The sequence below is a fragment of the Daphnia carinata genome, chromosome 5 (genome assembly GCF_022539665.2).
Source record: "Daphnia carinata strain CSIRO-1 chromosome 5, CSIRO_AGI_Dcar_HiC_V3, whole genome shotgun sequence".
In the NCBI taxonomy this organism is placed as follows: Eukaryota; Metazoa; Arthropoda; class Branchiopoda; order Diplostraca; family Daphniidae; genus Daphnia; species Daphnia carinata.
The window spans coordinates 5433616-5449063 of NC_081335.1; the positions used below are offsets into that span (position 1 = coordinate 5433616).

At 39.0% G+C, this 15448-nt stretch overlaps 2 protein-coding genes and 2 pseudogenes across 2 annotated transcripts; 3 read left to right on the forward strand and 1 right to left on the reverse strand.

Annotated features, from left to right (window-relative positions):
* Nucleotides 1-212: 212 nt before the first annotated feature.
* Nucleotides 213-922, reverse strand: LOC130696531 (endocuticle structural glycoprotein SgAbd-3-like; annotated as a pseudogene).
* Nucleotides 923-1490: 568 nt separating this feature from the next.
* Nucleotides 1491-2175, forward strand: LOC130696532 (endocuticle structural glycoprotein SgAbd-3-like). Its single transcript, XM_059495393.1, has 3 exons — nt 1491-1499; nt 1575-1792; nt 1878-2175. The coding sequence occupies exons 1-3, from the start codon at nt 1491-1493 to the stop codon at nt 2173-2175; spliced, it is 525 nt and encodes a 174-aa protein (XP_059351376.1).
* A 7506-nt stretch (nt 2176-9681) lies between these two features.
* LOC130697024 (uncharacterized) lies at nt 9682-10533 on the forward strand (annotated as a pseudogene).
* Nucleotides 10534-13549: 3016 nt separating this feature from the next.
* Nucleotides 13550-14627, forward strand: LOC130696534 (V-type proton ATPase subunit G-like). Its single transcript, XM_057519612.2, has 3 exons — nt 13550-13758; nt 14118-14218; nt 14277-14627. Exons 1-3 carry the CDS (start codon nt 13677-13679, stop codon nt 14445-14447), a joined length of 354 nt encoding a protein of 117 aa, XP_057375595.1. The 5' UTR covers nt 13550-13676; the 3' UTR covers nt 14448-14627.
* The last annotated feature ends 821 nt before the right edge of the window (nt 14628-15448 follow it).

A 15448-nucleotide genomic window follows, 5' to 3' on the forward strand; every position in this document is an offset into this window, starting at 1 on the left:
GACGTGGAAACTGTTATACCTGATGGAACATTCGACTCTGTAAGTGGATAATGCACGAATAGTTCGACGCTTTCAAGGAAACTTATTATAGTCTGCTATACAATTAAATGTAAAAAAAAAGTATTCAGTTTCCATCCGTTTTATTTGAAAATCAATAAGTTAGCCCTTAATAGTTCGCATCAGCCAGACATCTCTAACGAAATGCTTATATTTTAATAGCCGAGTCCAGTGCGCGCGTAAGGGAAAGCAGGGGCAACTGGGAGTTCATATTCGTTGACAGGAGCAACTGGGAGCTCGTAGACGTGGACGGGAGCAATGGGCAAGTGATCACCTTTGGGTTGGAATCCAGCATCATCAGCAGTCCACGTCAAGGTGAATTTCTGTCCTTCAGGAGAAACCCAGTAAGAGGATCCCTTGTTGATGTTGCCTTGGACTTCACCGTACGATTCTATCCATAAGAATCGTAGGTGACTCCTTGCATCTTCTTCTGTACCTGTGACTCCTCATGAGTTGTGTAGTCAGACTGAGCATAGCTATGGGTAAAGAGAATTGAATTTTTTTTCATATGAATATTTTAAAATCATATGTTCCTGAATATGAGACATGAAATGTGTTAACCTCCACTGGCTGCTGCCATCAATGTTGCGCTCGTCAGATTGGCTGGTAATGGTGATATCAACGTATTTGTTATCCTTATTGTAGCTGGGAGTAGGGTAGACTGGTTCGGGGTAGGCTGGTACAGGGTAGCTTGGGGTAGTATAGCTGGTAGCTTGGTATTCCGGCTTATAACTGGAAGGCGCAGCGGCAGCAACAGCCAAAACAACGGCGATGACAAACTATATGAAAAGAAATCGAAACTTTTCAATAAGCGATGAAACTGTAAGTCGAAAAAAGCAAAAGAAATGCCGTTTACAAGTTCCATGTTGAATACTCTTGATGAATTGAACAACTGATGTTTTGAATCACCTTCAAACGGGCTTATGTAGCCGGTATGACAGGGCGTGTTGCTTCTGTTTCATTTATTGACCTACTTTAAAAAACGATGTTCACCGTCCTTTGGTGTCCGCATGCTTGTGCTCATATTTCAACTGTTGCTAAATGAGCAATTAGCAACCCGCAAAGTTGTTCACCTTGAAGGAGTGGGAGGAAATTAATTTCTCAGTTCTTACAAACTCGGTGCTTATATACGGTTTATAAATAAATTTAGACTATTGGGCTGAACTATCTAAATCTGAAAATGTAGACGGTCTGGTAGAGGGATTTATCCCAAAAAAGAAACACAATTTATAAAATGGTTAGTGCGAAAAGTGAGAGTGCAGAATGTTTCGTACAACGCCCCAAATCTAAACTGCTTGAAGGAAAGCTAGTAGTCGAAACAACTAGGTTAACCGAAAGCTCGACTGCATGTTACGTAACACTCCCCTGACTATAAAAGCCCAAGAATGGAGAACAAAAACCATCAGTTGTTTACCAATCCAACCTAGCGCAACATGAAGCTGGTAAGGCATTTCATCCCTCAATCTTCCAACCCGAAAAAAACAGGACTTTTAACAAATGACGGTATTTTCCGATAGTTCTTTGTCGTCGCATTTTTGGCTGTTGTTGCAGCCGTTCCATCCAGCTACAAGCCAGAATACAAAGATTCCAGCTATCCTGCCTCAAACTACCCGGCACCAAAGTACCCCGCACCAGCCTATCCTACCCCCAGCTATAACAAGGATAACAAATACTTTGATATCACCATCACCAGCCAATCTGACGAGCGCAACCTCGATGGCAGCAGCCAATGGAGGTTACTGCTTTTCATGTCTTATATTCACAAACATAGAGATTTAAAATATCCATATTAAAAAAAATTCAATTCTCTTTACCCATAGCTATGCTCAGTCTGACTACACAACTCGGGAACAGTCTCAGGTCCAGAAGAAAATACAAGGAGTCACCTACGACTCTTATGGAAAAGAATCGTACGGTGAAGTCCTAGGCAACACTAACAAGGGGTCGTCTTACTGGGTTTCTCCTGAAGGACAGAAATTCACCTTGACGTGGACTGCTGATGATGCTGGATTCCAACCCAAAGGTGATCACTTGCCCATTGCTCCCGTCCACGTCTACGAGCTCCCAGTTGCTCCTGTCCACATCCCTTTCAACGGGAAAGGCTACAAGGTCTATTAGGTTAATGAAATCTTAGTTTAATAAATAATATAAAGCCATGTGTTTTATGTCTTACGCCTCTGCGGCTTCCGGTGTAAGAACGTGTAAATATATCACGGAGACTATCTTGCAAACTTGTTTGTTTGAAGCACATATTTGATGTAGTTCTTCTTGAAACTGAGTTGTTGCGTTGGTGTTGGGTGATGATTAGTTGTGGGAGCATGTTGTGAAACGAGAAAAGTAAATCCTTGAATGATGTGCGGACGCAAAAACATGCTGGATATTGGATGAAAACGGAGGGATGAGCACTGAAGAAAGTGTCAAATGCAGTCACTAATCAAAATAGCTGATCATGTTCGATTAACAGGATCTTAGTTAAAATTTTAAGCAGCTTCAGTCCAAGACTGCTCTGTTAGAAAGTTTTCGTTTTCAATTGCGAATTCGTTGAAATAAATTGTTTTGAAAGACCAAAAGTTAGCTCGAACAAAGCTATCAACCTCGACATAGCCCATGTTTGGCGCGCAACGTGCATTAGCACTGCAAACATGCTTAGGACACGATATGAATTTTTTTTTGATCGAGATTGTCATTAAGAATTGCTTGGTTACTTGTTACCTTGATGTTCATTATTACCTGTTACCCTACACGCGTGCAGCGTTCAGACTACTCAAACTTTATACCACACCCGAAATTAACTAGCCCTATTGCTGTTTTGCTATTACTGAACCTAGATTAAGTACTTTTCCTTGATTGTCTTTAGTTTTATGTCTGGGGAAATTAAAATGTCTAATACACACGTGGCAGTTCAATACGAATAGATAAATTCCAATACTCGCAGACTGTGTTGTTGTTTACATCTTTCCAAAGCAACATTGAAGATGAGAAGTGACAAAACAATAAGGACAACAATTTTTCTCCGAGATACCTTCGTCTAAGTAACGGATCAACACGAACAGTCGGTTCGTCTAAAATTAACACTTCAGGTTCGTGAAACTGGAAGACGGGGCAAAGGAAATTCGTCAATGTTGACCACCGTTCAGCGTTTTTATGTAAAGCTCGCCCGGTGGAAGGTCCAGGAACTTGGATAGAAACTCCGGTTGGGCATTGAAGAAATCTGTTTTTAAACTGTGGGTACGAACAAAATTATGCAGCATCCCTATAATGGTAAAGCACCTGTGCAATGCAAATTATCGTAGCATGCAGCTAACCAGTGGATGGGGTATTTCGCTCTCTTCTTAGCCGGGCTTGTAACCGAAGGCGAATATGTCTCCGTTGTTTAATATGCGACTGCCTATATAAGGCAGCTCAAAAGGGTCGTCTTGCCACAGCTACTGGACCCTAATATCCGTATCTGGCAAAAAATTTATGAGTTCGAAATCGATAGTTTGCATGACAATAAAAGTAAAATCGACATTAACAGTAATATGTTGAATTCGATGCAAATAGAGAAGCAGAGGACCAACAGAATATATAGAAAACCAATTAAATTTTATGTTACATTATTTCTTTTTTAATGGTTGGTTCCAGTCTTGGCCGTACTGCGGAGCGACCACTTTAAACCCCATAAATTTTATGCACGTTGCGAACAAGGACCATCAGCATAAATATTGATGTTCCTTTCATTGTTGAATTGATTCGGGGAGACGAACGCCACCGAAAGTCTTTTGTCATCGCTTAAGAAGGCAATTAAAAATCTGAATGCAAATGACAAAATCATTAGCAGATGAAGATTCTTTAACAAACGTGGTTTTCTATCGCTAAACAAAGAAGCAAACAACAAAACAAATAATTCAAAGAAAAAAGTTAAGGAAAAAGAGTCTCTTTATAGGTACGGTTGTCTGGTAAAACTCTGTTGTATTGTTTATTTGACTGAGCTCGAACGTGCGATTACGAGATTTTGTTTTATTCCCAGTAAGATAGTGGCGGTATTCCTCTAGATGAATGAACAATCACGATGTTAGTTACTTCTCACCCCAAGGCCTTTTTAAAGTCCACTTCTGCATATTAACTCCTTTGAAATACAAAACATTACTGACTATTTTGCCCAAGGTTCGACATACGTAGACTTAAAAAATATGCAAAAATTGTCAAGCTCATCTTTCGTATAGGCCTAGACTACTAACAAAATTTCCGTTACATCTTGCACTGAAGATGAATCATTTTCTACCTCTTCTCGCAAAGGTGAGCACATAAAAAATATTGATTATAATCTGTGGATTACCATTCCAAGTCATGTCGACACCATTTTGTATTATTGAGCAGTAAAGAACGTACGTCTTATTTTATTTTATGGATGCTTATCTAATAGTTGCCATTAAGCGTATATACTATAGTCTTAGTACGCAATGTATCAAGTAAAAATAAAAAGTGCAAGAAGCCGCAACATGGAATGTATCCAACACTAGTACGTACCATCAAATCATTTGAACTGGTCCGCCATCTCACTTTTTCTTACCTAACTACAGGAACTTTTTTACCTACCATTTTACTTAGTTACCTAAAGCCAACTTCTTTTGGCTTTAGAAGTACCTCTGAGAAATATATAATTCAACATACGCATTTACATTTAACTGGTTTGGCATGTTTTGTGGTACTGGTTTTGGGGCATATCAACGTTACGTGGGACTCACTGGGCACTATGATGCTCTTTAAACCTACACATTTGTGGCTTCAATGGAAAAAAAGCAGGCCATGTGAACGCCCTGCTCATTCTTGTCCATCCTCTCTGCGATACGAAAATGCTAGGGTTTTATCAATAACTGTTTGAGTGTTGACGAATTCATGTAGTCAAGTTGTTTACTTTCTAATAGGCAAACTTAAAGCTAATAGCATTGAATAGAAAATATCGGTATCTTAAGACATTTTGCTGGCCGATCAGTTTTAATTACTCACATAACCAAGATGAAACAATAAATTAAAAACCGGTAAATCACATACGTTACCGAAGTAATTCCTAGAATGGTTTAAGTTGCTGATATTATTACAATGACCAAAATGCAATAGCTAGTCCGAAGAGAAACAAAATTGCAGCCTGTGAAGAAAGCGCAGGAGAAGCGTTGGGAATTCGTAGTCGTCCCAACAGCAAACAACCTGATATGGTCGACCGACAACGCTGCTCAGCCGTCTTTCTATATGTTTGATTTGAGTGGCCCTCGACAGGGGGCCACCACTGTAATCTTTTTCGTGTATTAAGACCCGCCCTAGGTCTATCGGACGTCTTTCAGGAAAGGGCAAGGGGCATTTAGTCACAAAATCCACTCAGCACAGTTATTAACTAACGACCCAGTGTTTTCTTCCCGTGAATCTTCAACGTTTTAATTCCTTATTCAAGGTATATTAGATCACGGGCCTGACAAATCCTTCATGGTCATTTGAAACCTTATTTCTTATCTTAAGTTCAATTTGTCTTAAGGTAAGCTATTGTTACATGTCCGTGGACAGGGTTTTTTTCCATCCTTTTACTTTAAGAACCACGTGCGTAGTACCTACGTGCATTGCAGACGGGGAGCAAGATTTTTGTTTCTTTCCCTTTTATTTTGCATTTCCCTATTGAAAACCTTAGTGATTGTAGGGCTGGCAAGAAAATTTTTAGGAATCTCAAACAGGAGTAGAAAACTCAGCGTGGTGGGAAATATGTTTTTTAGCTTTTTTCTTCCTCATTTTTCATTTGTTAGCGTTGACCACCTGGTCGGCGACCATTAATTTGGTCGTCCATATCAACTTTATTAGTCATGTTTTGCTTAAAATTCTTATTGGAGACTCTTCAATTCTCCGTAATTCTTTAATTTTTTCAATGAATTAATTAAATCAACTAATTGATATCATCAATTGGTTAATTAATTTTCTAAATTGTTTGCGTCTTCACGTGAGGGTTCATTTTCATGATTTTGTTGCATGGTCGGTGACCATTAATATTTTCTCGTTTCTCATCCTTTTTTCCTTCTTGCGTTAAACATCAACCACTTGCCGCGTGCAGCTGTCAATTTAATTTTTGAAAACAAAATTTTTTCGTTTAACAATAAACTTACTCGCCCTTTTTTATTAAGAATTATGCTCTCCCACTTATCTCCTACTCTTCTTTGCTTTAGTGGAATACCATAAGGGGCTCCTCCATATCTTCTAAAATGAGAGATTCGGAGAAAATCAAGCGGGCGAAGAGGAGGCGGGCGGGCCTGGAAAGGCCTTGGACAGGAGCACACTTACCAAGGCAATTCCGGAACACACCGGAAGGTAGACGCCAAATGTACCAATTGAACTGCCTTGCCTCAGTCGCAAATGAGACGGAAGAGTCAGCCCCGAACCGACCCCAGGAGACCACGCGTCTTCTCCATACACTGCTACCAATAGCCGTTAAATTTCAACCCCTGGCGCAGATCACGGAGGCCATGACGCCAAAATATACCTGCGACATGGGGTACTTTCCAAGCCAATCTAGTCCGGAAAAGGAAGAGAACGGATCCAGAATTGCACCGGCTCTAAATGGGTTAACCAACTCGAAACCTGACCTGAAAAGGGACCCGAAACCGATACCTGTTTGGAATCCTCAGGGAAGAGGGAGGCCATTGATCAGGGACTTCCCTAAGCAATCAAAACAAGAAGGAACTCGTGAACGAGAGTGGGAAAACCAATTGGATACGTCACACCATGACCTGACCCCGGTGCTGCGACCGGAACACCCCTTAGATGCCCCAACCCACTGCCTGACCGCGGTACTACCCGCCAAGGCTGAAAGTTTAAATTCCGTGGAAAAGGAAAGCGAGAAGGTAGATTTAGAGGAAGAGGATATTTTGTTGATCAATGCAGATCCGAACGATCTCATCGATCTCTACCAACAATTGTAAGACTTGATGGTTTACAATAAATAAATGTCTTTTTAAAAATAAAATTTTTTTTGCAATTTAATTTAATTCAGAGAACAATTAGAATAATTGAACTCTATACGCGAGCAGACACACCCTATCTTTGATACCACTGCCAAAACTGAACGCTGTCGCCATCTAGCGATTGGATCAACAAAATTACAAAGCAGACTTAGAGCATGAAGGACCCCACACGTTTGGTACTTATCTGTCCCACCATCGAATCATCCATCATCATTTTAAGAATATCTGGAAGAGTGTTTGATCCCATTGGATTCTTAGTACCCACATCACTCGAGCTAAAAATAATCTGCCAAAAGCTTATAAGAAGCCGAAATCGAAAGATAATCGAATATCGAAGCGTCACCAGAAATACGAAAAACATTGATATTAGTTATGACTGTGTGGAACGAGCCTCCCAAATTAAAAATACCCCGTTGAATGGGCTACTCGAAAAGAATCATACAATCGGCAGAGATCCATGTCTTTGGTGGTGCGTCTGACACAGTTTACAGAGCCGTTTAATCCGAGTGACAAGAAGGGTCGAGTTATACTGAGAAACAGAGATATTGAACCGGCCATCCTATAGCCAACTTGCCACCCAGTCGTAAATTTGAGCATCCAAGACAGACATCTCTCACTAAAACACGCCGGAGTGAAAAGCATCCTTTAAGATCTAAGAAAACGCTTCCGGACAATTAAAGGACGCCAACAGAAACAAATCAGTTTGGCATGCCTGCATCAAGTGCCTATGACTATCTTCACCACCATTTAGAGAAGTAACTGCACCTTATTTATCCCTAAATCTGTTGAAACAAGTGAAAGCCTTCGAATTGATTTCGCAGGGCTTTTGTAGCACGCACACGCAACATCGTGTGATGAACGTGAACAGACGGAGTTTACGACATCCGTGGAATTTCCGTAAACGGTAGGTCTAGATATGGAGCCCCTAGCAGGGTGTCCAGCTATAGAACCAATGGATGAAACTCAAGAAAATCTCCAAAGGTACCAATCAAGCACCAAAAAAAGGGCACTGACAATCAGCCGAAAAGCTATGCCTGCCTTTCACCAGTTTGGGGAGCCATCAACAAGATGTTACGATCCGAAAAAATATTTTTCCACCTAGTAAAATGTATGTCATCCGGGAAGCTGTCTCCATTTCCATCTACTGCCAGTCGTACCATCAGATTTCACGAGAATGAGACAAGAGTTGAAGTAAAAGAATTGTTCTGCACTGTCGGAGAACACGACACGAAGTAAGCTCCGGTAAATGAGAGTTCATTGGGTTCGGCCTAGAAGGCTGTGGTGGTTGGTTCCTTCGAATGTGTATAGTTGATTTAACTTCAACTTTATAGAATGAATGGTTCTGCGAAAACTTGTAAAAAATAATTGTATGTTGTAATGTTAAGTTTGTGCAATACTGATTTTTTAATTCAGAAAAACTGATTCAAGAAAAGTAAAAGCATCTCATGAACTACTGAACTAGGCTGCATTGTCACCTTAATAACATCACGCTGTAAGGTTGCCCAGACCTCCATATCACATTCCCTAGCAACATGGCTAGGTATTGATCATGCCTTGGGCAAGATGCATAAACTTGTGCTGTACAGCTTGCAGTGCCTTGAACAAAATGTTTTCATAACAATTAGCACAACCAATCTTGCCGTAAATGATCATAATGCTAGTCAAAAGAAAAACAAAAATAATTTTTTTAAAGAGGAATAAATGGGAATAGCTTTAAGAAGTATGGCATTTCTACACCTGGATTGTCTCGTGTAAAATATAGAATGACGACAATCACCTTATGTTGCAATGCCTAGAACAAGATGGTAATAAAAAACACAGACATACATGCAAATAATCATTAGGTCATTCACACATGAACACAAGGTAATAGGTACACGCAGGGTAATAGATCATTTGTAGTCTAGGGTTCCATTCCCATTGAAATTTTTACCTTTTTTTAATAGTTACTAACTTTTAAATAAATTTTAACATATTGAAGTGAAGACATAAAGAAACTTTTTCTGTGGTCGTATCTTTCAAGTTATTTTTCGTATCGGTATGTATCGATGCAAGAGATTTCATATGTCGGATAGTTTCTTCTTTGTGCTGCAGAAGATATAGCATATTGGTAGAAATCTCCGGTTTTATCATGCACAAAAGTTATGCCGTCATCCGAAATATTTCATATACCTTTTGATGTATTAAATCTGCATCTTTTGTATATAGTCTGAAGGGACACTTTTATTCTCTATCTGTAGTAACTCTGCCAATTGTGTAACTAATTGGTTAAACATTCGCGTGGTCTACGTGCAAATGCTCTCTTGTCAAAGTACAGGATGGCTAACTGCTGAAACAACGGAACGGATTCATCTATCAACTATAACATTTCTCTCGTGAGTCACCTCGATAGCATATAAGCGGAAAAACAACTGTCGTTTGTGTTCTCCTGAACTCCATGCTTTAGAAATATCATTTCCTAAGAAAGCTCCTCATTTTACTGCCACATCATCAACTTAGGTAAACTATAGCTCTCTAACAATGCTACGCTTGTTCCTTAATCGTCTGATTATTTCTACACAAGATGTGCGATGTTAAGCGCAAGAAATGTTATGCTTCAGTCATTCTTTCTAGCCAATAGTACGAGAAAACAATACCAATCAGCATGAATTTCTATAGTAATTTGAAGCTTTTAGCTATAGTGCAATTGCTGTGCTATGTTTCCGCCCTGGAAGCGCATTCGGATGGAAACCTCCTGTAGTCGTGCGCTACCATGACTCCTGTGCACGAAGCGTCTGAGCCAAGTACCAAGCCATGCCTTTATGAAACAAGGCCATCCCAGGTAAGCTAGATTTTAAAGTAAACAACATCGAAGTAATTAATCTAGTGGTATGTGTTCTATTCGTGGCTAACGGTCGTCCAAGGATGAAGTATCAGTATTAAGTTAAGGAATATCTCGTCTTATTCTTTCAAAGGCGCATTGCTTAAACTGCTTGCTTGTCACCTATTTCCGCTAACGTTTTAATTATTATCTGGTAGGTTACATATGGCTTTCGACCCTTGTAAACCTGATGATGCTGGACCAATCGGGCCATTTGGCATACCAACTGAAGGGGAACTACTGAGCCGCCCTGTAGGAGTTAACGTACGCTTAAACTCAGTTACAATTACTACGGCTATGTTTTAATTTTATCTATGTTCTCTTCGTTGACGTACACAGAATACTATAACTCATACAGATAACAACAGCATCAAAAGGAGTGTAACTTGCATCTAGACGGCTCCTGCTGATTTCTTTGGCTCTGTCATATTCAAGTTAATTGATTAACCTCAATTGTTTTGCAAGAATAAGCATTTTTTTTTTTTCAAAATGTATCTGTTCAGGACGACATTCGTTTGAGGATTCTACGATTACTGGGTCAAGGTACCATCGACTGGGGGTTATATTACAGTATTCTCTAAAAGTAATCCAAGCTCTTCCAACTACATCTCCGCAAAAACCAAAATTGCTAATTAAAAAGTAAATTTTTTCAAAGATCAGACTTAAATTAAGTGCATCGTTACAACTGTTAACTTTCTTTTCAGTGTACAGTAGCACAGCATCCAGCATAAGCTGCAGTTGGATTTTGGGAGTTATTCTACTTACACCTTTGATGTCCTGATATTTTTCGGCGTGCATTTTTACCAATCCAACCATGGGAAAATTTAGTCTTTCCGCAATAAAATGTTTAGCTTTTGTGCTATGTAATTTTCAAAGCCCTCCTTTTATACATTATTATTCACCCCTTGGTCGGCTTTACCGTTTATTTTGAATTCGACCACTGTGTACGGCTGCTAATTGTAACCATCTCATCGTAAGTTTTTCTTGCATCTCTCTTGAATCTTTTACACGTTATTTAACGTCTTCCGTGTCACTTCAAAAATGAACAAACGATGAACCGCTAGCCTTTGTCGACTGCGCCAGAAATATTCAACAGATTACGGCATCTTTATTTATAAAAAATAATTACTACCAAATTATCACCTATTTGGTTACTTCATTTGAATAAAATCCTCTTTCTTAGAAATTCGGGATAGAGTGCATGCTGCTGTAACCTTATTAAGTCGGATTATATCTTGGTTCCTATCAATTGTTGAACGATTTTTATCTTTAATTTCAATCAATTTTGAAAAATATTTTTTATTTCTCTATTTTTGAACAAAATTAATTTCCAGTCAATTAAAAACAATGCTAAACAAATGCTGAAATTAAAACTTATCTTACGCCTTGATTTTTGGTAAGGTTTTTGTAGTCGAGGTTTTTTCTAGCTATTTAAAAAAGCATACTTAAAATCAGTGATCGGCCAAAGAGTTGTGATTTAAAGCATGATTCGAATAAATTATCAATGATTTCTTATTTCGTCAATTTTTCAAAAATGATGTTTGATTGTTATTTCTCAATTTTTTCACTGAATGAATTCGAATCGATATGGGCAGTTGATTTTCAAAAACCAAAAGTGTTTTGTAGTAGGAATCGACTCTGCTTTGCTTTCACCGGCGTATTCGACCCGACTTAAAAAGGCCGTGGTGGGGCACAGTAAGTTATTTTTTAAATTTTTCTCTCTCACCTTATCACTCCCACGTTAAATTTCCTCCCTGTTTCGCCCAGATGCCAGGCACACTTTTTAAATCCAGAAACTCAGCATCTGGAACAACTCTACAGCTACGTCAGTTGATATAGCTAACTGGTTAGTTGTTCAGTAAAATCGCATAACAGCTGATAGATTTTTCTGTCAGTCTTAGATGTAAAATATTTTTCTCTTATTATGTTAGTAATGGCGATTGACTGTTTTCGAAGTCTCTGCCCTGAAAAAGCTAATCTGGGGACTACTTCATCAACTGAGGCGGGGCTGGGCGAAAATACGATTTTTGTCTTTGATTTTGATTTTTTGTTCTTATTTTGGTCACTGCTTATAGGTTTGTTATTTTTGAATCGTCAGTCACGGTTTGCCTGATTTTGATTCGGTGGAATCCTTGATTTTGACTCGGTGGAATCCTTGATTTTGACTGCTTTAATAAGAATCAAATTCTGAATGATTCGGCCAGTTTGGTGCTGATCACTGAATCGTAGACTACTTTCACTCTTTAAAAGGTCGATACTGGCGCTCTACTTCTTTTGTCCTCAAAAATAGAATTTGTTACTCCTATAACAAAAAAAAAAGCTTGAACTGTTGCCGTAAAATCTATTGCCATGTCAGGCTGACATGGCAGTAAGATACAAAATGGCTATTGCCATGTCAGGCCTATGTGCGGGGGCATGGTGGCTCCGCCCCCCATTGGTTAAGATAGTCACAGACATATTAGGTTAAATTAGGTTAAGTTAGGTTAGATTTGGTTAGGTTAGGTTAGGTTAGGTTAGGTTAGGTTAGGATAGGTTAGGATAGGTTAGGTTAGGTTAGGTTAGGATAGGTTAGGTTAGGTTAGGTTAGGTTAGGTTAGGTTAGGTTAGGTTAGGTTAGGTTAGGTTAGGTTAGGTTAGGTTAGGTTAGGTTAGGTTAGGTTATAAAATAACCATAATAATCATAATAATCTGATTTAACCTAATATGTCCGTCACTATCTTAACCAATGGGGGGCGGAGCCACCATGTCCCCGCATATAGGCCTGACATGGCAATAGCCATTTTGTATCTTACTGTCATGTCAGCCTGACATGGCAATAGGGCTGACCAACTGTTGCTGGGTTCTTTCTGTTCTTGCCACCCAAAGACAAAAGTTCTACGTATCACAAGAGATTTCAACAATAATAAATTTTCTAGAAGTTAGGGCAATCGGGCTATTATACGGTCTAACCTAGTCCGGGAACCGGGTTTAGGAACTAGTCTCGGAACGAGTTTGGCTCTGTTTGCCCATGTGTGAAAAAAAGTGGACGAACAGTGAACTGGACGAACCGCATGGAAAACTGATACAACCCAGTAAATCGTCCAAAAAGCTAGCCGATTCACGCAGTGCCAATCCCTACTTGGTGCGCTGGCGTGTCGGGGGTAAGACTGGGCCGCTGTTCGCAAAAAAACCAGGTTACCTACGGTCACCGCTAAAAGTAGTGGTCCATGGGTGATCCAAGTATACTATTTTCCAAAATACAAGAAAACTAGTGGCTTGAATGACACCTAGTTGGAAAAAGAAGGCGTAGCAAAACGAATGTGTTGCCTGGATAATGACTTCTACCTGTGCCATCTGGTAGCAAAAGGATACTCGCTAGATTTCAAGGCAAAACCCGTTATAATCGGGGAAAAACTCATGCAAACTGGGAAACGGAGCCGGTGTCTATATTGCATTACCCACGTGAAACCCGGGTGGTTAATGAGTACAAAAAAACAAAGAACCGTTACGCACCGGATCCAGCTCTTAAGACGGAGGACCTTACTGCACGACCCAACCGGACACAGGGCCGAGTTATAGTTGTGGGCAGAAACAATTCCATCTGCGACATCTAGCGTCCAGAAGACAGACGAAGAGTCAAAACGAACGCTTTGCCGAAATCCAGTCATATGACAGGAAGTCACGAGATTGTACACACAAGAACTAGCTATCAAAGATTCGTGTCAGCCAAAGGAAGCAAGTTCATACTTTCCGTTCTTCTAAAATTTTCAACAGTAACTTAGCTTCATTCTAGCATCAAAATGGCTAGTCAAACCCAAGGTATCCAACAACTATTAGCTGCCGAAAAAAAAGCTGCAGATAAAGTTGCTGAAGCCAGGAAAAGTAAGTACATTTTCGAGCCGTCATTTTTCGTAATTCTTAAAAAAAAAAAAAAAAAACGGAAGAAAGTCAAATGTTGCTGGTTTCATTTTAATAGTAAACGTGAAGTTGTTGATATGTTTATTTGCCAATGTTTGCTTATGAAAAGTTTTCTTACCTTCATCTCATAAGTTTATTTTAAATGATTTATTTTAAATGATTCCAAACCATTGAAATCAATTGGCTGATTACATCATTGAATGATCAATAAATATGTTTTGGTTCCATATTCTCTCACACAAACTTATAATTAGCACTGGTGGATTTTCTGTAAATACCTTCACCGTAACTTAATTTCTTGGTATTTTTCAATTTGATACTAGGGAAAGCACGCAGACTCAAGCAAGCCAAAGAAGAAGCTCAATCAGAAATTGAAGCCTATCGCCTTGAAAGAGAAAAGCAGTTCAAGGAATTTGAATCAAAGGTACATAATATATAATATTATTTGTAGAAATTTGCTAACTGTCACATTTTTGTCATAGCATTTGGGATCTCGAGATGATGTGGCAGCCAAGATTGACAAGGACATGAAGATGAAACTAGATGTCATTAACCGTTGCATGGCTTCCAACAAAGAGCTTGTAATCCAGCAGATTATGAGCTATGTCTATGAGATTAAGCCAGCTATCCATAAGAATATCCGTGTAGATTAAATGTGCATTCCAAATGGCCAGAAGGGGAACTCGATCATAGTTAGCTCTGCAGACCATCAGAACACTTTTAGCATGTTTGTTTGGTGAATGTTATGTTTACTTTAAAAAGAAATTTGTTTACTTGTATGTTCAATCTTCAAATATTGATAAATAAACGTAGTAACCACAAAAACGAAAAAAGCTGTAAAAACCATTACCGGACGTTGACAGCATTAAATAGCGAATAGATCCAAAAAGCCACTAAATCATTTTGAGAATTTTATTTTTGTCTTTTTCGTATGTTCTTTTCTTAATACAGTGTATCAATACGATTGTACCAAGAAGCCCACTTGAACGACCATTGGCAGAAAAATAGACGCTCCACAGCCTAATAGAATCGTATCGTACCGAGAACTCCAACTCCAATCGACTAAAAAGCTACCCAGTTCTTGCTTTGACGATTCATACCTGTATCTTGTACGTATTTGCGAAGTAATTTTGAGTCATCTAAACAGACTAGTGGTATCGATCGCGAAGAGTCTTTAAACGAGCATCGTCGTAGGACAACTCTTCCGCTTCATCTTCAGAGCCAAAGCATTAGCCTACTAAATTCACCAATTTAATAGATACAGAACATAAATGTATTCTTTTACCTCATGGCTAGGCGTTAGCAGGAATAAAAAAAAAACATTCCAATTTTCTGTATTGCGTTGCTTGGTTATAAAATCAATTTGATACGAAACACCTTTATAACAACCATCAACAGTAACAATTCAATTTATGTGGCGGGTCTCTAGTACCTTTAATTCCTAGTCAGCTAAGGAAATAAATTCTAAGCTGAAATTCAAACTGATGATACCATGAAATTTGCCGAAGTAGGAATACCATTATTCAGCGCGATTGTTAAGAAAACTGCTGTTTCTGACACCTGTGTGACTGGTTTAACAAACTAATGTGTATTTATTAATATAATGGCGGGGAAAGTTAAAAAAAAGAATTGTTATCTAGGTTTTCAAAAATCT